A 24,511-nucleotide genomic window follows, 5' to 3' on the forward strand; every position below is an offset into this window, starting at 1 on the left:
TTTTTTTTTTTTTTTTTTTTTTTTTTTTTTTTTTTTTTTTAAGATATTGTTATTTCTTCTTTTCAATTGGCTGGGCCGGAGCCCGGCGTCCCAAACGGGCGGGTAATACCCGGAATTTATTCCCGCCCCACTGTTTTCTATGTATATATAATTCATTTGAGTGAGTATGTTCGAATATTTAATTTTTTTTAATATTATAGAAATTATATTAGAAAATCAAAGTTATCTGTTAAAAATTCTTTCAAATTAATAAAAAAGTTAAAATATTAAAAAAATGAATTATATTTTTGCTTATGAAATATTTTTGAATTTATTAAAATATTTTATATTTTTAATATAATTATATCAGAAAATAAAATTTATCGGAAATTAACAATTTTTTTTAAATATTAAAAAAATTAAGAAAAAAATTCTAATAAAAAAAATCGAGAATAGAAAGGAGCTATTGAAACTTTGGACGAAAATTTTTAATTAATTTATTTATTTCTTTAAGTACGTTGAATTTTTTTTTTTTTTTTTAAAAATGTTGAAAACTAAGTTATATTATTAAAATTTAAATTTTTAGAAATTATAAACTTTATGGTATATTTTTGTTTAATATTATATTTATTTGAATGTTTTATATTTTTAATAGAAATTATATTAAAAATGAAAACAATCTATTAAAAATTCTTCAAAATTAAAAACTAATAATAATAAATTCTTATTATTCTCATAAAAATAAATGAAGAATTTCACAAAAATAGATATTGAAAGAGGTGGCTAGGGTGGGGACGGTGAAGGCTTTCCGTCTTTGCCTAGCTCGTGAATATGTAGCAATATTATAATCTGAACAGTAATATTTTGGTTGTTTTAGTATTTAGGATTTGAAAAAAAAAATGGTTATGGAAGGAGAATTTTGTTGGTTTTATAAACAATTTATAAGTTATTTCTTCCTTACTATGCCTATTGACAGGTTGAAGATATTCTTCCCAATAGCGATTGTTGCGCTACTTGCTCTCATCCCAGTCAATGTGTCTAGTGGGACACTCTCCTTCCTGAGGAAAGAATTGGTTGTAAGCAACATTGATAAGCTTTCAATATCCAATGTTCGTCCTCATTCTATAAGGTCAGCTTATCTCCTAATCTTAAAGCACAAATACATGAACGAGATCCCATATCGGTTGGAGATGGGAGCCATACATTCCTTATAAGGGTGTAGAAACCTCTACTAGTAGACGCGCTTTAGAACTTTGTGGGGAAACGCAAAAGGGAAAGTCCAAGAAGGACAACATCGGCCAGCGATGGGTTTGAGTTTTGTTACAAATGGTATCACTGCCAAACACTTAGCGGTGTGCCAGATGTTGGCCCCTAGTGGGGTGAATTGTGAGATCTCACATGGAGAAACTGGGCGGTATGCCAGTGGGAACATTGGACCCCTAGTGGAGGTGGATTAATGAGATCTCACATCGGTTGGAGAAACAAACACTGGGCGGTGTGCCAGCGAGGACGTTGGCCCCCAGTGGGAGTGTATTGTGAGATCCCACATCGGTTGGAGAACCAGTCACCGAGTTGTGTGCCAGTGGGACTGGATTGTGAGATCCCACATCGGCTGAAGAAACAAACACTGGGCGGTGTGCCAGCGAGAACGCTGGTGCCGAATGTGAGTGGATTGTGAGATTTGTTAAATAAAAGCTCTGCCTTATTTAGTTAGGTTTGTAAAAAACATATGAGTTCACGCGAATGGAGGAGCGTGATTTTAGGGGCCATTGTTTTGGCAGAGTGGCGGAGTCTTCGTCCACTTATTCTATTTTTGTATATTTGGTTTTTTCTATTTTTGTAATTAGATTTATTATTTAAACCATTCAACGGATGTAAAATAAAGATATCGAGTCTTCAGCATTACCAGCGAATCTCTCTCTCTCTCCTTTTACTTCCGCTAATTTTTCCTTCGAAGAAACCTTCGGCCAATTTTTTCGTCGACATCCGATTTGCCAGAGTCAACAAGATTCACATCGGATGGAGAAACAGACACTGGGCGGTGTGCCAGTGAGGATGCTGGTCCCTAATGTGAGTAGATTGTGAGATTCACATCAGTTGGAGAAACATAACCGACACCAGGCGGTGTGCCAGCGAGGACGCTGGCCTCTAATGGAGTGGATTGTAAGATCCCACATCGATTGGAGGCTATTACATTTTCCATCGATTTTCGTGTTCGAAAATGCTGAAATATGTGTTTATCCCAAATTATTACATTCTTGTTTCAGGTTTTTTGCTCATATAGGATTGGAGTATTTGTTTACCCTATGGATTTGTTTCATGCTTTACAAAGAATATGACAATGTAGCCCAAATGAGATTGAATTTCTTGGCGTCGCAACGCAGATGTGCCGATCAATTTACTGTGAGTCAACAATTTTATTACTTCCTAGTACTTCTTTTCAAATCCATTTTTCAATATCAGAAAATTTTGGATTGAATTTCTTTGTTCGTTCTGTTCATTGTTATTGACTACGAAAATTGAAATTTTATTTCACCTACTCGCATAGAGATGTCCACAGGGTAAAGTGGAGCGGGAACCTTCCATGTCCCCTTCCCCATCTCCTTATCCTATTTCAAAATATAATATATATTGCAGTTGGTGGAGACGGGATGGGGAATCCATCCCCCATCTCCAGCCCCATTTAACTAACGAGGAGAAATTTCTCCCAACTCCCTCTCCCGAACTGACATCTCTCCTGTATATATTGTAGGTGTTGGTTAGAAACGTACCACATTCATCCGGTCGCTCGAACTTGGATACAGTTGATCAATACTTCCATAAAAATCATCCCCAACACTATCTTTCTCATCAGGTAACTCATTTCCAATATACCATGATTCATGGCCACCTTTTCTCATTTCTTGTTTTTAGGCTGTATATAATGCCAACAAGCTTGCTAAGCTTGCAAAAAAGAGAGCAAGGCTCCAGAACTGGTTGGACTACAATCTCTTGAAGTTCGAACGGCACCCCGATAAGAGACCGACTCGAAAGGTACCCAACTTCCCAGCCTTCAAACCTATCGGTTCGTTTTCATGGCCAGAGATTTGAACTATATTGACCTTTTTCTTTCAGACCGGATGGTTTGGACTTTGCGGTAAAAGAGTCGACTCGATCGAGTATTACAAACGACAAATGAAGGATCTTGACGCCCGAGTAAGCTAGTTCTCCATATAGTCCTTAAAATTTTGTTCATTATAAAGCATTTCTAAATTGGTGAGAACCCCATGTGTTAGATGGCATTGGAGAGGCAGAAAATTGTCAAAGATCCGAAAGCAATATTGCCTGTTTCTTTTGTTTCGTTTAAGTCTCGATGGGGTGCTGCTGTTTGTGCACAGACTCAGCAGAGTAAGAATCCCACGTTATGGCTCACTAATTGGGCTCCTGAGCCTCTTGATGTTTATTGGCAGAATTTGGCTATACCATTTGTTTCTGTTAGCATCAGAAAACTACTCATATCGATGTCGGTTTTCGCTCTCGTGTTCTTCTATATGATACCGATTGCGTTCGTACAATCACTCGCCAATTTGGAAGGTCTCGAACGAGTTGCTCCTTTCCTAAGACCCGTCATAGAATTGTAAGTCATTATGATGCTGATATCTTGCATGTTGTTTTCTCTGTATTTTGTGCTTTATATAGATGTCCATAGATGTCCATGAGGCAGGGCGGAGATAGGGAAGCCTTCTCCATTCCTGATATATATTTTTATCTTCATATGTAAAAGAATGAAGATATGGTGGGGCAGGGCTGGGAATTGGACAGAGACGGGGATGGGGAATACAATCCCCGTCCCTAGCCCCGTAGATCTAATGGGAATAAATCTCTTCCTTTCTAACAGGAAGAATTCCGTCCCTGGGAAATGCACAGTGTTATCTCTGTATTAGTGCTCCATAGAGATATCCATAAGGCAGGGCGGAGATAAGGAAGCCTTCCCCATTCCCGATATCTATCTTTATCTTGGAGATATAGTGAACAAGGCTGGGAATTGGGCGGAGACGGGAATCCCCATCCCTAGCCCCAAATGTCTGACGGGAAGAAATCTCTTCCTACTCCTTCCCCCATTCATCGTTCAAACGGGAAAAAATCTCTCCCCATTCTCCTTTTGGAATGAGGATTCCCGCACTACTCAGGGTGAGTCCCTGCAGGGTTAATGGACACCAGCAAAATATATATATAGGGAAGCCTTCCCCATCCCGATATATATTTTTATCTTCATATGCTAGGAATTGGGCAGAAACAGGGACCAAGAATACAATCTCCGACCTTGGCCCCATATATCTAATGGGAAGAATTCCGTCCCTGGGAATTGCACATTGTTTTCTCAGAATGTGTGCTCCATAGAGATGTCCATAAGGCAGAGCAGAGATAGGGAAGCCTTTCCCATCCTTGATATATATCTTTTATCTTCATATATAAAAAATTGGAGATACGGTGGGATAGGGATGGGAATTAGATCCCGTCCCTGACCCCATCATATAACGGGAAGAAATCTTTTCCTACTCCCTCCCCCATTCCCGTTCAAACGGGAAAAAAATCTCTCCCCATTCTCATTTTGAACGGAGATTCCCGCACTACTCGGGGGTTAATGGACACTTGCAATATATATATAGGGAAGCCTTCCCCATCCACGATATCCATTTTTATCTTCTTATGCTAGGAATTTGACAGAGACGGGGATGGAGAATACAATCCCCGTCCTTGGCCCCGTAAATCTAACGGGAGGAAATCTTTCCTCACTCCCTCCCTCATTCTCCTTTTTTCAGGGATTCCCTGCACTATTCGGTGCAGATTCCTGCAGGATAAATAGACATTTCTACTGCTCGGGTTTTGATCCATTTAACTACTTTCTTGTGTTACGCAGGAAGCTCGTAAAATCGTTTCTACAGGGCTTCCTTCCTGGTTTGGCTCTCAAAATCTTTCTATTTATCCTGCCAAAAGTTCTAATGATCATGTCCAAAATTGAGGGGCATGTAGCAGTTTCTATGCTGGAAAGAAGGGCAGCGGCTAAGTACTATTACTTCATGCTGGTAAATGTGTTCTTGGGAAGTATTGTGACTGGCACAGCTTTTGAGCAACTGGATGCCTTCATTCACCAATCTCCTACACAGTAATGCCTCACCCCCTACATTCAATTATATGCATTTTACCATTATATTAAGCCTTCTTATGCAGGATTCCTCGGACGATCGGAGTCTCCATACCGATGAAGGCGACGTTCTTCATTACGTACATAATGGTCGATGGATGGGCCGGAATGGCGAGCGAGATTCTTCGATTGAAACCGTTGGTCATCTTTCATCTCAAAAATCTTTTTTTGGTGAAAACTGATAGAGATAGAGAGAAGGCAATGAACCCAAAAGGTGTGGATTTTCCTGAAACTTTACCAACCTTACAATTGTACTTTCTACTCGGAATTGTCTACGCCGTCGTCACCCCGATTCTTCTCCCGTTTATACTCATCTTCTTCGCGTTTGCATACTTGGTTTACCGACATCAGGTTCGTTATCTAGTACTCGAGTTATTTGATTATTCAGTATTCTCATTGTACTCATTAGAAAGAGCAAAAGTACTCGAGCACACTTAGAGATGTCCGTTTACCCGCAAGGACCTGTAGGGACCCGCCCCGAACACGGCAAGGAATCCCTACCAAAACTGAGAATAGTACACACTTAGAGATGTTCATTTACCCTACAAGGTCCTGTAGGGACTTGCCCCGAACAGGGCAAAGAATCCCTATTTAAATTGAGAATGAAGAGATAGTGGGGGAGAGATTCCTTCCTATTAGATAAATTAGCCCGGGAAATAGGATTGTATTCTCCGTCCCTGTCCCGTGGACATCTCTAGGCACACTTTAATACATATTTTCTCTTGTTGTGATCACGAAGTAACCTGAATTTTTGGGTTGGGTTGGGTTACCAATCCAACCAACCCGAACTTTTGGGATGATCCAAAAAAATTTCTCAACCCAACCCAACTTGGACCATTTACACCCATACCGGGAACTAGGATTGTATTCTCCTTCTACCTCCTGCCCTGTCCTTGTACCGTGGACATCTCTAGGCACACTTCAATACATAGTTTCTCTTATTATTGTGACCGTGAAGTAACCCAAACTTTTGGGTTGGGTTACCAATCCAACCAACATGAACTTTTGGGTTGGTCCAAAAAATTCGCTCAACCCAACTCAACTCGGATCATGTACACCCCTATCGGGAATTAGGATTGCATTCTCTATCTACCCCCTATCCTGTCCCTGTCCTTGTCCCTGTCCCGTGGACATCTCTAAGCACACTTCAATACTTATTTTTTCTCTCATTGTTGTGATCACGAAGTAACACGGTTGACGTACTCGGTCTTTCTCAATCCCATTGTTTTTTGTCTTGCTATCATGCATCGTAAATGCTGGTTTATACATGCAGATCATCAATGTATATAATCAGCAATATGAGAGTGTTGGTGCCTTTTGGCCCCATGTCCATGGCCGCATCATAGCAAGCTTGTTGATATCTCAGTTACTTTTATTGGGTTTGCTCAGTACAAAAAAGGCTGCCAATTCTACTCCCTTGCTCGTCGCCTTACCGATATTGACATTGTTCTTCCACAAGTACTGCAAGAACCGGTTCGAACCCGCCTTTCGTAAATACCCTCTCGAGGTAAATTCTAAGCTCTTCAAGTCTAGAACAATTTCATATGTTTAAAGATATCGTTAATATTTTGTTTCAAAAATACCCTTAAAATTTTTAAATTATTTTGAAAATTTGAAGCTGTTTAAAAAATCGTTAGTATATTAACGAAATCGTTGATGAACTTTTAAGATATCATTTTGGCCCCTATATTTTAAGAGTAACAATTTTCCAACCTTTTTAGCATGTTATTTGTGCATTTTGCAAACCACTAGTATAATCGCATCAAGTTTATAGATATAAAAGGTTAATTTTATTTCTAGGTGTGACTATAACAACCACAAAACTTTGAGGGAGCTTTCACGATTTTCCGTAAAGTTACATATTCTATTGTTTTCTTTTGCTCGTTTAGGAAGCAATGGCCAAAGATACAATGGAGCGGAGCACGGAACCCAACCTCGACGTAAAAGCATTCTTATCAGATGCTTACTTGCATCCAATTTTCAGGTCGGTAGAGGAAGAAGAATTAACCGAGATTAAAGTTGAGAAACAAAAATCTCCCATACAAGAAGCAACTCATTCATGAGAGCGAAGATCTTTCTCGATAAGTAGAAAAAAAAAAAACTTATTTTTAACCATGACCAAAACCAAACCAATTCGAAAATAACTCAGGTGACAAACTACTAACTACCGTTCCAAAAGTCGATACGGTTCAATCCTCCACCCGACCATTGTTGAACTAAAAAATTCAAATTTCTCGACTCACACAAACCGGGTCGACTTTTTAAGCCTTTGCCGATTGAGTTTGAGCTTGAGATAGTTGTTTGGAGGCTATAATTTGGTGATAAAGGTCTCTAATTTTCAAGCCAATGATGGTCTGAAAAAGGCCTGTTCCATTATTGCTTCCTGGAAATTCAGAATGCTCCAATATTTGTTGTGTAATTTCACCATAAAATTTGGTGGAAATGTTGCTTAGATGGCTCTCTACATATATAAGCTCATCCAATTTATCAAATTGCCCATCCATCTCCAACACAGTTACCTGAAAATTACCATCAAAACCGACCGTCATCAGTGAATTTACGATATCATACAGGCGCATGAGTTGGTTTGTGTCGGGTTTTCATCCAAATTAATATTATAAATGATAGATCAAAATCCTCGTTAAGGACTTAATTGTAAAATTTCATAAATTTAGAAAGGTGACTAGTGAAAAAGCTTGTAATTATAATTAAACATTCCCGTTTTAAACTTTAGTTTAAAATTTATAATAATTTAATCCATACCTTAAAAATTTTCATCAAAATTAAATCGATACAAATTTTAAAATATGATAATCAATGTATTTGGCATAAAATAATAGAGACTAAATTGTTAGTTAATAAATAAATAAATAAACATATATATCTATATATATATATAATTTCTTAAGTCTCAAATAAGCTTTTAAATTTTAAATTTTGTCTTTAATAAATCTTTGATAATAAAAATTTTTAAAAATTAATTAATATATTAAACATAAAATTAATTCTCAGAGTAACAAAACCCTAACCATAAATTTTTAAAAAAAACCATAAATTTGAAATTTTAATAATTTATTATTTATAAATTTAAAAAATAAATTTATTAGATATTTTTTTTAAGGTTGAGAGATACCAACCTAAAAAATAAATTTATTTTTGAAAATTTGTCCAAAATTTAAACATGAAATTACTAATTTACCCCTGAAAAAAGAGAGCAAAAATTCTTAAGTTCTTGCATGAAATGCATGAGTTAGGAAGATATTACCTCATGACCGAAGTAAGTTTCAGGGCCACAGGATAGTCTGATTCCAGGATAAGAACATGTAAGCTTTCTCCCACAAGGAATCCACGAGATCGTGGAGCCTTCATCGAACAGGTAAACTGGATTGAAATGCTCGATTCCTTCTCTCATTATCAATCTAACCCTAAGAATTTTCCCTTCGTAGTCATTTGGAATCAATCGCGTCGGCAGCACTTCGATCACCGCATCGGCGAATTGCTTCTGCGGATCTAAATCCGACAACAAAAATCGAAGAATCGCACTCAGATTCAAGTAAGTTATTCCTAATTTCTTTCTTGAATCTTGTTAGCTATGGCGGATTTTGAATTTCTGAAGCTTAATTATTACCGATATACGCGTCGAAATCTGGCTTTCGCGCTTCGATGCTTGCTTTGATACTCTCGAGGCTGTGACCTCTCTCTGCCATGTCTCTCTGCAATCGTTTTGATTTCAATTTCTAATTGGAGATGTTGTGATTTAGAATGCTCTGCCTGCTAATTCATATTGTATTTGATCAATGTATACCTGAATCTTCCAAGCGAATTTGACCTCGTTGCTGATATCCAAGTAAATGCTGAAATCTAACAGATCCCTAACTCGTGAATCATACCTGCATAAACATAGCTTCAATGCATGAAATTTCATAAAATTTTAAAATGGAATGGTTTGATTGAGCAGATAACAGAGAATAAGGAAACATACGAAGATTCAAAGGGGAAAACACTCTTCGTTTCAAATAATCCCTTCATAAGTAGGCGGAAAGCTAGATTTGGATAGAAAATAACAAAAAACATATGGAAATGCAAAGAGTTGAAAATTCTTCACTTCAATTGATCCCTTCACAAGAACTGAATGCAGGACGAAGAACAAGGAAGTTGTAAAAATGAATATATCTATTCTATTAATTTCACCTCTTTTCTCAAGAAAGAAAGGAAAATCAGATTGGAGAAGTTTAGTTGAACACAACTCTTAGCAAATACTCATATTCTTCGTTAAGACCAATCGAGAAGAGATTACAAAGACACTCTGTAGAATATTACTACACTTTGCTCTGTATTTCTTTTGGGATGAAAAAATTGGTAGGTTGAAGGGATATTTATGTGGGAAACACTCGCCCTCTTTATTAAGACCAATCGATAAAAGATTACAAGACACTTTGTAGAATACTACTACACTTTGCTCTGTATTTCTTTTGGGATGAAAACATTGGTAGGGTGGAGGGGTATTTATAGCAAAGGCTAGACAATTTATTCCGAAAATATCTGACTATCTATTCCGAAAATACCTGAATCATTTTCCTAAAATGCATAGACAATTGGCTCATACGATTATTGGGCATGACCTTATTGGCCTAGTGATGATATTTTAATAGTTTATGTCTCAACATATCACACATAGATATTGAGAACACGCCTAGAGTTATCTGTATTTCATAACTAATTGATTAAGCAGCAGCTCATAGACGACCGAAAAAGGAATATTTATGATTGGATTCCGTAAATAACTTACATTGGGTGTAGGCCTTCAATGACAAGGATCTTAGGGGGCTTAATAAGCTCAGGTGGATCTAGCAGACCTGTGACATGATTATAAATAGGCTTCTCAACAGCAATTCCATCTTTGAGAGCCTTAACTTGTTCATACATGAGATCAAAATCATTGGCTCTTGGGTCAAGTGCAGTAACTCCCTTCTCTTTTCTTCCAGTTCTATCCAACGAATGGTAATCATCTAAACATATCACAGTTGTAGTGTCACTTATGAGTGTATTGGAGTCTGGATTTCCACCTCTTGGTGGCTTTGCTGCACCTCCAAACACACTGGTTAGCCTCCTCATGAAAGTGCTCTTCCCACACCCCGAATCTGCTGCTAGACCTATCACGACTGTCTGTTGGTCGCCTGCTGAGCAGGTTATCAGCCATGGGGTTGTGCTGGCTTTGCCTCTCTTGCTGGCTTGTTTGCCTGTTGTGAAGACAATTACCTGTTCTTGGTGACGTCCTAAGCTTGTTCTTGATGAAGAGAAGACTGAATTTGTGTAGTTTAGGGGCTTGGCTGTAGAGATTGTTGCCATTCTCTGAACTTGGATCTTTGGCTACTCTAGATTTGTGTTGTGAAGCATAGAATAGGTTTGGCCTTCTCCTTTCCTTTCCCTTTTCCCTTGCAGAGGAAATATTTAGAGCTCAAAGATTAAGATGGATCAAGAAAACAGAGAATAGTTTGAAAAATATGTTAACTTACTGACAAGTTTCTTCAACTACCCCTGATTTTCCTTGTTAATTTTGAGTTGGAAGAGGGGTAAAACTGTAATTTCCTAGTTGTTTTTTCCTATGAGAATTTGAAATGTTGGATTTCTGATTGAAGATGGAGTTCTTGATGAGGTGATGAGAGGAACTTTGTGGTGGATTTCATTCAGTTTTTGATATTTTGGACCCCACGTGGCAGTGGCTGATTGGATGGTTATGGATGAGGAGTGAGAGGTGTAGAATGGAGAAGAGGTGAAAACTCTGAAATCCAATTTATTCAATCTTTTTGGCTCTTTGAATTGTACAGGGTATAACTTATATACTCAATTTATAAAGTACGAAGAAAAAAAACATATTCATAAGATTAGAAAATATTTTGTTTGAATAATTAAATTAGAAACTATATATTTGAATAATTAAAAGACTATGGAGAGCTACAATAAATAATCTTAAGAATGGCCAAACAAAAAAAACAAAAGCAATTTCCCGCAAAACCATATATTTATATAATCAAGTTTAGAAAATCCACATCTTCCTCTGAGCTCAATAAAAAAGAACAAAAAAAAACTACCAACGTCCTAAAATTACAGGGACCATACTCCCAAAAGATTTAAACCACCGCTGCAACATCGCCCGTTGCTTAATAATAAGCTAAGCTTTCTCACTTCATCACTTGTTTCCCCTAAAATACAAATAGATTTTCTGTCCAAAAAAATACAAAGCTTATAAATGAATATATTCTGTGCATTTTATTTATTGAGAGGAGGAAAGAATGCAGAAGGAAAAAATAAATAATAAATTACGATTCTAAAATAAAATCGTGTTTATAAGATTAATTTTCGAACGAAAATGTCTTACCTGAAGAACCCATAAACTAAGAAGTGATTCCAAGCAAAAAAAGGCAAATCCAATGAGGTAGAATATCTGATAAAAAGAAAAAAAATAGTCAAACTTGGAAGAGCACAACCGCTAACAAATAATATGAATCTGATTTTCAGTTACATTTATGTTTTATTCAACGTTCAAATAATGGTTCTATTGTTACTCAATCATTTAATACCGACGAAAAGTAACTAATTGTATCTGTGGCTATCCTAGAAGAACCAGCGGTTCAAAATACATTTATCAATTTCTCTCTCCATTTAAAACCATTGTTCCAGCAATACCCAATAATCTCAACATACGTACAAACCCACACTATTGCTATTGCAAGAAACCTATAGTGAAACTGCATGTGCTTATGCTAAAATAATGACTAGCCAGAGAGTCAAGACAGAGTAAGATAGTTTAAATTCGATTTTTAAACATGATGTTCGCCATTCTATCATGGTGAAAAATGAACAGATCCTCCATTTCTCTATATAAATAAGTAAAGAGCGGGTTTACGAGATTTGTAGTCATGTATTCTTATCTATTCGAAACTTACCCCAACCAAGACATGTTGAGAGAAGACGTCAATTGCTGCTAAGATGCCCCTGAAAATGTTTGAAGGATGTATTTAGCACAAGGCAAGCAGAATGGAAGAAAGAAAAAAAAAGCTTAAAGAAGAAACTTTGATATGTTGGCAGAAGAATGAAAACTCATTTCATGAACATTTTAAAAGCTTAAAATGAAATGATAGCCATAAACTTACGTCAATGACTGCCCATGAAACACAACTGGGGGCGCAATGGCAGCAAAAACGCAGAATAAGATATGTATCTGAAAGGTGGTAGAAACTCAATTAATTGAGTACTAAGGGATTAAAAAATATATGTATTATGGAAAAAAAGAAAAAAATCATGAGAGAATTTAGTATTTGACCCCGTAGAACATGAAGAACCAACCAAAATTCAAGGCACTATCTGTCCTGCAAGTTGATAAAATGAGAAATCCAAAATAGTATCAGCAGTCAGCATAATGTCTACAGAGTACAATAATGAGAAAAAGAAACAATAGAGATTAAACGAGAGACGAGGAAAAGAGAGGGAAGGCGAGTACGAGGCAGAGGGAAGAAACCCAATAAAGGAGAGCTTCTTAACCCATTTGAATGAAATATAGAGATTATTCGACCTCACCTCATAGCACGGTATAGAGGCCTATACCATAGCACATATGAAAGAGGAATTCCAAGTATGGCATATATTACAGCAAGTAAAAAGATTGTGACTCCTGCAAGTTGTGACAACAGTAAAAAAAAAATCCATTTGTTGCAGCTTAAAGTGACCCATTGCACAAAAAATAGAAAACTGATAGTGAAGTAATTACCCCCGCCTCTTATCCAGCAGACAGTTATAGCAATAACATTGAAGACCAAGCACAACCCTATGCCTGCAAAAACAGCAAGGGATAAAATGTAGAGTTAAAAATAACTACGTTCATATGGTTTGAAAAGATAATGTCGGGGACGAGACGCTAAGTGAGGCAAGAAGAACTTAAGTGAGGTGAAGAACATCATATACATATAGAAAAGCAACACTTTCAAGAATGTTTATGTAACAGCTCAAGCCCACCGCCAATAAATATTGTCTTCTTTGGACTTTCCCTTCTGGGCTTCCCCTCAAAGTTTTAAAACGCGTCTACTAAGGAGAGGTTTTCATACTCTTGTAAAGAATGCTTCATGCCCCTCTCCAACCGACGTGGGATCTCACAATCCCCCCCCCCCCAAGTCCAATGTCCTTGCTGGCACTCGTTCCCCTCTCCAATCGATGTGTTTGTAACCGCTCAAGCCTACCGCTAACAGATATTGTCCTCTTTGGGCTTCCCCTCAAGGTTTTTAAAACGTGTCTACTAGAGAGAGGTTGTCACACCCTTATAAAGAATGTTTCGTTCCCCTCTCCAACCGATGTAGGATCTCACAATTTATACTCAAATATTTGGATATAAAGTTTATACAAAAAAGAATTGAGACAATTAACTTTGCATACCTAGCCAGCTAGCGAAAGCCAAGTACTGCAACTTCTGAGCATGTACCGGAATTTCATTAGCTATATCATGATGAATAATGGGGAAAAATGGAGGCCAGTTTCTATCATCAGTAGGGACACCAGCTGTGCAACATTGAAAAAGTTATAGATTGTCGATAGCTTCATAAAAACAAAATCAAACAACATTTGATGTCAACCACCTTTAGAAACAGCTTCTTCCCTCTTTTTGATTTCCTGGTAAAAATGAGGCATAAGAACAGTTAGGTAACCTCTACAGATATATTCATATATTGTCAAGTTCAAAATCATGGATATCGAAGAATACCTTTTCTTTCCTATTAAGTTCTGCTTCCCAAGCGGCAATGTCTCTCTCATTCTTCCTCAGATTCTACACGAACCAAATGAAGCGTTACTTGATTCTTCTAGGTAAAGAAAATGTAAGCAAGAAAAGACAGGACATGATATTCGTTACATTCATCGTATCCAGTGGTATATCCACTGTAGCATCCTGCTTCTGCCCAAATCCCAGAGTGTCCGATATCATTTGTGGGATCCGAAACTTAGATCCAGGAGCAGCATTGTCTTTCTGCAAATGTCAAAATTAGCAACAAGTGATGTTATTACCATTCCAATCCCCATAGAACAAGCTTGATTTTGCTTGTTTTTAGTTTCAGATATCAAAGAACGCCCGTGAAATTGTCAATAATCAACAAACGGTTGATTTCATTTATGCATATTCAACTAACAATTCCACACAGATTGTAATGACACTCATTCTCAATCGGAAATGGTGAAATCATCTTCCTTAGGACTCCAAAACGTAAGTCTACTTTTAGTGCCGTTCAACCTTTAAACATTAATTTCTACTCCACCCTTAAACAAACTGTTGAGGATGGTTGGAAGAGGAGTCCACGTCGGCAGCTAATTAAGGGGTTGATAGTGGGTTTATAAGTAAGAAATACATCTCCATTGGTACGAGGCCTTTTGGGGAAGTTAAAAACAAAGTCATGAGAGCTTATGCTCAAAGTGGACAATATCATACCATTGTGGAGAGTTGTGATTTCACCAACTTCTAACATGGTATCAGAGTCATGCCCTTAACTTAGCCATGTCAATAGAATCCTCAAATGTCGAACAAAGAAGTTGAGACCCTCAAAAGTGTAGTCAAAAGTGACTCAAGTGTCGAACAGAAGGTGTACTTTGTTCAAGAGCTCCAGAGGAGTCGAGCCTCGATTAAGGGGAGGTTGTTCGAGGGCTCCATAGACCTCAAGGGAGGCTCTATGGTGTACTTTGTTCGAGTTCAAGGTGAGGATTGTTGGAAGAGGAGTCCCACATCGGCTAATTAAGAGGTTGATCCTGGGTTTATAAGTAAGGAATACATCTCCATTTCCATTGATATCATACCATTATGGAGAGGGTCGATCCTGAGTTTATAAGTAAAGAATGCATCTCCATTGACATCATACCATTATAGAGAGGGTCGATCTTGAGTTTATAAGTAAGGAAAGCATCTCCATTGACATCATACCATTATGGAGATGGTCGATCTTGAGTTTATATGTAAGGAATGCATCTCCATTGACATCACACCATTATGGAGATGGTCGATCTTGAGTTTATAAGTAAGGAATGCATCTCCATTGATATCATACCATTATGGAGATGGTCGATCTTGAGTTTATAAGTAAGGAATGCATCTCCATTGATATCATACCATTATGGAGAGGGTCGATCTTGAGTTTATAAGTAAGGAATGCATCTCCATTGACATCACACCATTATGGGGAGGGTCGATCTTGAGTTTATAAGTAAGAAATGCATTTCCATTGACACCATACCATTATGGAGATGGTCGATCTTGAGTTTATAAGTAAGAAATGCATCTCCATTGATATCATACCATTATGGAGATGGTCACCATGATGGAGAGGGTCGATCTTGAGTTTATAAGTAAGGAATGCATCTCCATTGATATCATACCATTATGGAGAGGGTCGATCTTGAGTTTATAAGTAAGGAATGCATCTCCATTGACATCATACCATTATGGAGAGGGTCGATCTTAAGTTTATAAGTAAGGAATGCATCTCCATTGATATCATACCATTAGGGAGGCCATGATTTTCAACACTTCAAATGTTCCACACCGCCCTTGTTCATTCTCCCACGAAATTTCTCAGCAGCCATAAACTAACCGTATTCCACCAAATTTAGCAAGATTTCCCTAAGATTCAGATCAATCCAACAACCTCACTCTCGCCCCCTCGAGACTCAAAAATAGGAACAGAACCCGATCGCGACACTCGCCGAATGAAAATCGCCGAAACAAGAAACGAAAATGCGAAAAAAAAAAAACAATGAGATGCAAATATCTAAAAGAAACTGAGATTTAGCCACGAAAGAAAGAGAAACTTACCGAGAATGGATTGACCTCTCCTTCATCGAACGGATTTGGATCATTGTGGCGATTCATAGCGATTCTTCAGAACCCTAAAATCGAGCAATTTGTTTCGAGAGAAAAGAGAAATGAGAGAAAACGGTGGGTAGCAGTGATGGAGTTGAGTGATGGTTTCTTCTTTGCAGCGCCTTTTTATTATCGGTGCTTGTTCGCTACGCGGGATCTGACTTGGAAATTCTAACCAATAATTCTTTTTTGAATTTATATTTTATTATTTTTATCATTTCAAACTTAATTTAAAATTTAAAATTTTGAATTTGAATTTCGCACTCTTCCAAAAAAGTTCCCTAAACTTTTGTTTACACTTTCTCATTTTTGGCCCTTTGTTTCCATTTTTTCTCATTTTTGGCCCTTTATTTCCTCTTTTTTTTTTTTCATTTTTGGCCCTTATACTGTTTAAATATTTTATTTTAACCCTCTAATTTTTAAGGATTTTAAAATTAAATTTATTAAAAGTTGTTTTTATATAACCATTTTATTGCCTAATATTACACTTTTAAATATTATTTTGATTCAAAACTAATTTTGAATAATTATATATGTTCGGTTATTTGGTAGTTTTAACTATTTTAAAATCAATTCCAAACATCGTATGATTTTAGTTAAATTATAATTTTAATCATTTAATCTCAACATTAACTTTATTTAATTTGTTTAATTTTAAAAAATTATATTTATAGGCTTTTTAGTCATCACTAACCAAATATTAACCTAACAAGGCTATTTTTAATATTATCTTTGGAAGTTTGCAATTAATTTTTTATGAAAATAGTAAATATCTTGTTTAAAAAATAATATTGAATTTTTAAAAATGTTTAAAAATTATTTTTAAATGTTCAAAAAATTTATTAAAGATTAAAAATGAAAAATATTAATTAATAGAGCATTTAATAAACAGGAAAAAGTGAAAAAATGAAAAATTGTCGGTAGAAACAGTTTTTGTTCTTATATTAATGATAATAAAATTTAATTACCTTTAAAAGTTAAAAGTAATGGTACTGTTTTGTTTTTTTTAGTTTATGGGTATTTTTTAAACGTATTTTTTTAATTATTTTAAAAAAAATTAATAGTCGATAAAATATTTTAAAATTTTAGAGTATTTTTTAATTATTTTATTAAAAAGTTGAAAAGTATTAACTTTTCAAATTTTATTTAAAATTATTTTTGAAATTGAACGTTTTTTTTAATAAATACTTTATTTTTTACGGATAAAAATGATGTTATTAAAATATTTGAAAATTTAATAATATTTTTTTGTAGAAGAAACACAAAATTCAATAATTTTCATATAAAAACTAAAAAATTTAACAATTAAATATTAATGAGAGAAATTATTGTTATTTTTTACTGATATTATTATATATATATATATATATATATAATTTTTTTTTTCCCTTTTTTTGCGTTAAAAAGTCGTTCTTTGGGAGTTCAATGCCTTCCATCAGACCGACCTCTCTACATTCTTCACGGCTTTATCATTACACTGTTGATTTCGTGAAGCAAATCCGTTCGATTTTACAACAAAAACACACGAAAGAATCAAATCCAAAAACTCCATTGTTCTTCATTTTCCAATTCGACCAATTTCTTCTTCTTTCTCCTCCTCTCTCTCTTCAATTCAAGAGAGAGAAGGCGATTTCTGTTTCTCCACTGGACCAGTCGAGATCCGATCCTTATCGGGTTTGAAAAAACTTGGACTCTTGTGTTTGTCTGTGGCTTTTGGACTATTTTAGAGAGAGAAGTAGAGAGACTCTTTGAAGTGTGAAGAGAGAGAGGAGAGTTTATAGGGCAAAGAGCGGCGAGATCTCAATACTCGTTACGTTTTTGCGAGTATTTTTTGTTTTGGGCATTTTGTCGAACAGATGGTGGGCATTTTTTCAAGGTTTTCTTCTAGCAGAACAGGGCATCGACGAGCTCAAAGTGCGCTTGTAAGTACTTTTTGTTTTCTTTTTTTAATCTCTATATGGCGAATGAAGATTGATCTTACTTGTTCATCTATTTCGAATTTGTGTACTGCGTTGAGTTCGTCGTTTTCGAAGTTATGTATCTCGCGATTGAGATTGTTGATTCTGTTTCTGAAGAATCTGAACTTATTCGTCGAAACGTTCAAATAATTTTGGTTTCCTGGTTCTTCATGGCTGCTGGATTGGTTAATTTTTGATAAATTGGAATCTTACCTCCCTTGTGGTGGAGAATACGATTCTTTGGGGCCATTTTTTTTTTGTAGAATTATCCCAAACTCGAATCTATTGCTGATTTTGGACTCTTTTTTTGTATGTATAAAATCATAAACTTTGTTGATTCCATAGTAGTGGACATATTTAGCTTTTATGCTTCTGATTTCCATGGCTGTTTCTGAAATCTTATCATATTTGCTACTTTACTTGTCCTGTTTTACTTTGAAACTTTGATGGAGGTCAGTAAATTATCATCTGAGCCAATGTTTTTCTCTACTTTTTAGATTTGTTTTACATTTAGTTCAAGATATTGGGTGGTTTTGATGCTTATAAAGTGTGTTTTTCTGATGCAGGATGGGAAAGGACTGCCTCCAAACCCTGAGAATACTGGTGTTAGTGCAACCCCTGCTGCTGTTTCTCATGGAATTGAAGTAGCAGTCGAGTTTAAGCCTGTTGAACACCCGATCGAGCCTCACGACAACGATAAGCCAATTCAGTGCCCGTTGCCTGAACCGTCTATTCTGAATGTAAGCTCCCGAATCGATCTTCTTTCTCAATTTTGTCAGTTTTGTCTGGTTAATTATGTATCTGAGTTGCATTGTTGCATATATTGATGTATATATGTCCAAGGGTGAAAAGGTCATGTAACAGCCCAAACCCACCGCTAGCAAATATTGTCGTTTTTGGGTTTTCCGTTTCGAGTTTCTCCTCAAGGTTTTTAAAACGCATCTTCTAGGGAGAGGTTTCCACATCCTTATAAAAAATGTTTCATTCTCCTGCCCAAACCGATGTGGGATTTCAAAATCCACCCCATTTCGAGGCCTAGCATCTTCACTTGCACTCATTTCCTTCTCCAATCAATGCAAGACCCCTCCAATCCACCTCCTTCGGAGCCTAGCGTCCTTACTGGCACACCGCTTCATGTCCACCTCTCTTTGGGGCCTAGCCTCCTCGGTGGCACATCGCCTAGTATCTGGCTCTGATACCATTTGTAACAGCTCAAGTTGAGCTAGCAAATATTGTCCTTTTTGGGCTTTCCCTTTCGGGCTTCCACTCAAGATTTTTAAAACCCCTCATCCAGGGAGAGATTTCCACACCTTTATGAAGAATGTTTCGTTCTCCTCCCCAACCGATTGGAATCTCACAGGTCAAGTGTTTGACAGGTCGAGTCATTTATTCGTCGATTCATTTTAGGAAATCTGTTCACGATTTTAAAGATGAGATTTAGAACTGTACAAGAAGCCAGTAGAGATGTTTCTGTATTGTCCAGAGCAAAACTTATTGCATAAAATCATCAGTTCCACCTAAACCAACCTTTCCTTATTAATTTACCAAACTTATCAGTGAAAGTTGTAGGTTTTATGATATATCTTGAGAATCTGATTTTGAACTGCTCAAACACTAGGATGGAAGAATATGGAAGGAACGAGTATCGAGTATACGAAAACTGCCAGATTTGCCTGTAATGAAAGAAGCAGAAGTCGGTGACACGAGACCACGGGCCACACGAACAATCTTACCATCCATCAGCGCTCCCGAACACAACATCCTAAACCTGCTCAAGGAATCCGGGATGTAGCATAACTAGTTGTGTTCTCATCTGGAATTTAGAGTTCCCTATACAATATTTTCTAAAGTTTGCACCCTCCTTCCAGATTTTTACCTTTATTGTTTTTCCATGTACAATAATAGCATGTCACAGGTTCAGTGTTTACATAATATATCAAAAGTTTAGCCTTCAGTGTTATCTCTGCTAGTTTTGTTGTTCAGGTACTATTTCGTCATCGAGATCCCGAAAGTCGAGGAAGAGCCATTCCGAAAAGTTGCTTTCCCTTTTCAATGTCTCAATATTTCCTTAGGAAACAATATCAAGACTTGAGTTTCAAAGAACAAGAGCCTGTAGCACTTGTACATACGGACTTAAAACTGAAACCCGAATAGGACTGTTTGAAGCACATGCGTACAAAAACTGAGTCACGTCAATATTTTTTGACATTGTTGCTAGGAACGTTCGAATCCGATGGCTCTGACATGCATGATCAGTAACCAACACTCAAAAATGGTTTTGCTCCTGACCAATTTTCGTTCGACCAACGTCGGGTACCATCAGCAGCTTTTCGTTTGCGTTCTTAGACAGCTCCAAAAAACTGCTTTCTCATTTCAATGTCTCAATATTCCCTTAGGAAACAGTACCATAACTTGAGTTTCAAAGAAAAAAAACTTGTAGCACTATATGTATGCGCTTAAAACCGAAACCCTAATACGGAAACTCAATTCTTCAACTTTATGTATCATATCTATTAGTTTTATTGTTCAAGTACTATTTTGTCATCGAGATCCCAAAAGCCGAAGAAGAACATTCGAGCATTCGAGAGTGGGGATTATTGGTTCGGCATTGCACGATTCATGTTAGGTAAATACAACTCACCTTCACATGGCTCAAAATTACCAAATTCTCTTGTGTAAAATATTCCAATTTTTTGGTAATTTTCTCTAAGGATTAAGTAAATAAATAAACATTTAATCTTTTTTTATTTTTTTTACCCAAAATATTAAAAAGTAAAAAATTGACGGTGATATGGCCAAACCCGACCCAACAACCCATCACGGAGTCGGGTCGGTTCATTCCCAACCCGACTCCATAAAGCCTCTCTCTCGTCTAAAGCTTCCTCTGCTTTTCTATTCTTTTCTTTGAGAACAAGAAAAAGAGAAGAGGAAGAGGCACGAATTATATAAATCATTGGAGTTCTCTTTCTTGTCTCCTTCCGAGAATCCATAGCCGGAGTAGCCATGGCCGCTTTGCAGTACCTCGATTCTCTTCGCAACTCGCATCCTGAGCTCGCTGAATGGTACAATTCGCTAGCAGATCTGTACCAGAAGAAGCTTTGGCATCAGCTCACACTTAAGCTTGAGCAGTTCGTCGCTCTGACGGTCTTCCAGGTGTGTTTTCTCAACTTACCACGTTTTCGATGAATGTATTGACATTTCGATTTCATGAAGTGTGTGCTGGTATTTTAGCTTTTAGATGCTTTGATTTTTAGATGGATACTGTTAGGGTTTTGTGTCTGGGAATGTTAAGATTGAATTTGTGATGGCGAAATGGATGGCGAACTTAGGGTTCTTTTGACGGAGAAGATCGCGGGGGTTGAAACTTCGAGGGGTTTTGCTTACAGTGGTTCGTTTAGCCTACTGGATTTCGTATTCGACTCCCGATTGGATTCAGAGTTGTCGAAATCTAAACTACGGTAGAAGTTTCCCCTTGTTTATATCTGTAATATGGGCAAACTAGTTAAACAGATCGACTGAATACGGGGTGGTTAGTTGGAGAATTAATCATCTGTTTGAGGTGACTTGTGACTAATTTACTCATTTCTGGGACTGGATTGAGTAGGTTAAGTTTTTTTGTTTCACTGAAGTAGATCAAGAAGTTTTGTGTTCCAATCTTTGCCTCATAATTTTCTCTCCATTTCATGTTCATAACCTGCCTGTTAGATCTATTTGAGAGAGAGATGTTGAGGCATTAACCGAAAGGCCAAAGTCACCTTTGTCACCATCAACATCTTAAGCTTTGGGGCTCGGCAATCTAACGTGCACTATCTGGATTTGAAGTTAACACTGTAGATTGGAGAATTAGATAGTAAGCATGAACTGGGTCTTTGTTACTACCTGAGTATGACTTCCCTGATTTATCCCATTTCTTAAAGAATACGACCTCGGAATAATTAGAATTAAGGAGAGGATAATTGCTACATTCATCGGGTACTGATTTCGGTCTATCTAGAGCCGAAATAATTTTAAATTAGTTCGAGCTAGCTAATATATGTTTTATCTCTGGTGAATCCTTGTATATTTGAACATGCTTTACCTACCTGCCTTTATGCAGAAACCTCAAGTTCAATTAATATTTTTTTTATGGTTAAATGTTCAGGCTGGTGATGCACTGATTCAGTTGTATCACAACTTCATCACTGATTTTGAGACCAAAATCAATCTTCTCAAGCTTGCACATTTTGCTGTGATTGTTTCTCGGCAATATGCTGAGAAAGAAGCTGCCATTAGTTATCTTGAAGGGATAATCGAGAAACTGAGGAGCACTAAAGAGCACCGCATAGAGGAGCCTATCCTTTATATTAAGATGCAAATAGCTATTTTTAAGCTTGAGCAAGGTGACCGAAAAGAGTGCAAGAAACTTTTGGAAGATGGAAAGAGCACTCTTGACAGCATGACTGACATTGATCCATCTGTTTATGCTAGCTATTACTGGGTTTCATCTCAATTTTACAAGTTCCGCCAAGAATTTGCTGAGTTCTATAAAAGTGCTCTTCTTTATCTCGCATATACTTCAGTGGAATCACTCTCAGACTCATTTAAATTGGTATGGCGAATAGTTTCTTTCTTTATGTACAGTTAAACTTTTCTTTCTATTTCTTCTTTTTTTTTCCCCTTTCAAATAAGAAATAACTCATTTCATAAATCCAATTGCCCGTCGATCGGTACTTATCCGCTATCCATATTTGGTTCATGTTCATTATTTAAATTATTGCTCGTCGTCGTGCCTGCAGGATTTGGCCTTTGATTTGTCTCTTTCTGCACTTTGGGGAGATAACATCTACAACTTTGGAGAGCTTCTTGCACATCCTATTGTAAGAATTTGCACCGTAGTTCATTATTATTTTGCTATCTCATTGTTTAATAATTTTATGTCACCTCTGAGTGCTTGTTTCTTTATTGGTCTTTTCTCCTTGAGGTGGAGTAATAAACATAAATATCACTCAGTTTTTTCAATAAATAATTTAGTTCGAGTGCAAATACAACGATCTTTGTACTTATAACGTGATTAACAATGGCTGCAACAATTGGTATCTCTATGTAGATATTGTAGCCCGTGCCTAATCTTTTTGTCTCTATTTATTTTGTCGACTTCAAACCTGATGTGTGTGTGTAACTTTTTGTCTCTTCAGATCAAAAGTCTGTTGGGCACAAAGGTCGAGTGGCTTTACTACATTCTTCAGGCATTCAATGCTGGTGATTTAGTTCGCTATCAAGAATTATGCCAAGTCCATAATGCAGCTTTAAGGGCTCAACCGGCTTTAGTTGAAAATGAAAAGAAACTATTGGAGAAAATCAATATTCTCTGCCTCATGGAAATTATCTTCAGGCATGCAGGCCTTGCTCCTTTCTCTGCTTGATATCTGCCAAATACCTTGATTTTCTGTATCATTTTTGTGCTAATTTGATTTTATTGCAGCCGGCCATCTGAAGATCGAACCATTCCATTGAAGGTTATAGCAGAACGAACAAAACTCTCTATTGAGGATGTGGAGCATCTACTAATGAAGAGCCTGTCTGTAAGTTTCACTTATAGTTCTTTTTCACAAGAATGTTCGTTTCAAATTTGTCCATGGCTTTGGTCACTTCAAATTAAGATATAGGGTCGAGAAATTATGATGCTGGAAGAACTCGGTTTTTACTTAGAGAAAAAGCTATGGTGATATTTTTTGAAAGGCACGTAAATTTCTTCTAGGTTGAATGTGTAAAAATATCGATCAACAATGGTTGCTGATCGATACCTCTCATAACATGTTTCATCTCGACCTGTTCTGACGAAATCCTTGCCTTCCAGTTTTTTTTTCTCCCCACCTCTTTCCTTCTCACTTAACGACCTTTCTTACTGATTCGTTAATTGCCATGATTGGAGAACCAGACCATTGTTTTTCTGACGAATGATAACAAAAGGCTGAGGGATTTTTATTGTAGGTCCACCTTATAGAGGGTATCATCGATCAAGTCGAGGGAACGGTCCATGTTTCCTGGGTGCAACCAAGGGTTCTAGGCATTCCACAGATCAAATCCCTGCGAGACCGACTGGACAGTTGGGTGGATAAAGTGCATTCGACTTTGCTTTCAGTCGAGGCCGAGACGCCTGATCTAGTTGCATCGTAATCCTCTTCATTGCATCTCTAAACAACTTAAGCAGAGGGAGGAAGCAAAAAGCCAGAAGAAACTACTGATCCTTCATAAGATTCTCATGTGCTGGCTGGAGCTATCTTGCCTCCAGCTTTCTTGAACTATTTTTCTAGGAATCAGAAGCCTCTACGTCTTAGTTTTGAAAGTGAGCATGGATTGGAGGAGTTGAGAAACGGACTTAAAGAATGGTTATTGGACTTCCCTTCTGTATTTGTTACTTTTGTTGCATTCAATTGAGATTTAATGAGCTCCATGAGGATCAGTTTCATCCAAAGTTTAAGATATCTTATAAACTAGACTTCATAAAAAAAAAAATTG

The 24,511-nt window shown here is 36.9% G+C and overlaps 5 protein-coding genes and 1 long non-coding RNA gene across 8 annotated transcripts in view; 4 read left to right on the plus strand and 2 right to left on the minus strand.

The window, feature by feature from the left end:
* Positions 1-7,255, plus strand: part of LOC111431228 (CSC1-like protein At1g32090) — an 8,279-nt gene extending 1,024 nt beyond the window's left edge. Inside the window, exons 2-11 of the mRNA XM_023067821.1 lie at positions 956-1,108; positions 2,247-2,382; positions 2,732-2,833; positions 2,893-3,012; positions 3,094-3,174; positions 3,255-3,595; positions 4,880-5,125; positions 5,191-5,515; positions 6,438-6,671; positions 7,054-7,255. Coding sequence (XP_022923589.1) covers positions 956-1,108; positions 2,247-2,382; positions 2,732-2,833; positions 2,893-3,012; positions 3,094-3,174; positions 3,255-3,595; positions 4,880-5,125; positions 5,191-5,515; positions 6,438-6,671; positions 7,054-7,227 — 1,912 coding nt within the window. The 3' untranslated portion in view covers positions 7,228-7,255. The remainder of the gene's footprint in view (positions 1-955; positions 1,109-2,246; positions 2,383-2,731; positions 2,834-2,892; positions 3,013-3,093; positions 3,175-3,254; positions 3,596-4,879; positions 5,126-5,190; positions 5,516-6,437; positions 6,672-7,053) is intronic.
* On the minus strand, positions 7,247-10,851 carry LOC111431231 (phosphoribulokinase, chloroplastic-like). 2 transcript variants are annotated; one of them, XM_023067824.1, is made up of 6 exons: positions 10,681-10,851; positions 9,954-10,599; positions 8,970-9,054; positions 8,793-8,877; positions 8,430-8,674; positions 7,247-7,683 (listed from the first exon to the last, which is right to left on the minus strand). In XM_023067824.1, exons 2-6 carry the CDS (start codon positions 10,511-10,513, stop codon positions 7,426-7,428), a joined length of 1,233 nt encoding a protein of 410 aa, XP_022923592.1. In that variant the 5' UTR covers positions 10,514-10,599; positions 10,681-10,851; the 3' UTR covers positions 7,247-7,425. The 2 variants fall into 2 exon arrangements, with proteins under 2 accessions (XP_022923592.1, XP_022923591.1); XM_023067823.1 differs by lacking the exon at positions 10,681-10,851 and having other exon boundaries at positions 9,954-10,664.
* LOC111431239 lies at positions 8,427-9,002 on the plus strand. Its single transcript, XR_002708456.1, has 2 exons — positions 8,427-8,540; positions 8,611-9,002. It is a non-coding gene; the product is annotated as an uncharacterized LOC111431239 (long non-coding RNA).
* Positions 10,852-11,154: 303 nt separating the features above from the next.
* On the minus strand, positions 11,155-16,185 carry LOC111431236 (secretory carrier-associated membrane protein 4-like). Its single transcript, XM_023067832.1, has 12 exons — positions 16,008-16,185; positions 14,064-14,177; positions 13,917-13,979; positions 13,792-13,825; positions 13,592-13,714; positions 12,933-12,995; positions 12,743-12,836; positions 12,489-12,534; positions 12,319-12,386; positions 12,112-12,160; positions 11,544-11,609; positions 11,155-11,387 (listed from the first exon to the last, which is right to left on the minus strand). The coding sequence occupies exons 1-12, from the start codon at positions 16,062-16,064 to the stop codon at positions 11,355-11,357; spliced, it is 810 nt and encodes a 269-aa protein (XP_022923600.1). The 5' UTR covers positions 16,065-16,185; the 3' UTR covers positions 11,155-11,354.
* A 1,309-nt stretch (positions 16,186-17,494) lies between these two features.
* On the plus strand, positions 17,495-19,967 carry LOC111431237. Of its 2 annotated transcripts, none has more exons than XM_023067833.1 (3): positions 17,495-17,977; positions 18,580-18,753; positions 19,632-19,967. In XM_023067833.1, exons 1-3 carry the CDS (start codon positions 17,912-17,914, stop codon positions 19,803-19,805), a joined length of 414 nt encoding a protein of 137 aa, XP_022923601.1. In that variant the 5' UTR covers positions 17,495-17,911; the 3' UTR covers positions 19,806-19,967. The 2 variants fall into 2 exon arrangements, with proteins under 2 accessions (XP_022923601.1, XP_022923603.1); XM_023067835.1 differs by lacking the exon at positions 17,495-17,977 and adding an exon at positions 18,091-18,465.
* A 929-nt stretch (positions 19,968-20,896) lies between these two features.
* Positions 20,897-24,470, plus strand: LOC111431233 (26S proteasome non-ATPase regulatory subunit 13 homolog A). The gene is made up of 6 exons (XM_023067829.1): positions 20,897-21,166; positions 22,155-22,601; positions 22,789-22,869; positions 23,188-23,384; positions 23,475-23,574; positions 23,984-24,470. Exons 1-6 carry the CDS (start codon positions 21,017-21,019, stop codon positions 24,167-24,169), a joined length of 1,161 nt encoding a protein of 386 aa, XP_022923597.1. The 5' UTR covers positions 20,897-21,016; the 3' UTR covers positions 24,170-24,470.
* Positions 24,471-24,511: the final 41 nt, after the last annotated feature.

The sequence above is a fragment of the Cucurbita moschata genome, unplaced genomic scaffold, assembly GCF_002738365.1.
Source record: "Cucurbita moschata cultivar Rifu unplaced genomic scaffold, Cmos_1.0 Cmo_Scf00035, whole genome shotgun sequence".
Classification (NCBI taxonomy): Eukaryota; Viridiplantae; Streptophyta; class Magnoliopsida; order Cucurbitales; family Cucurbitaceae; genus Cucurbita; species Cucurbita moschata.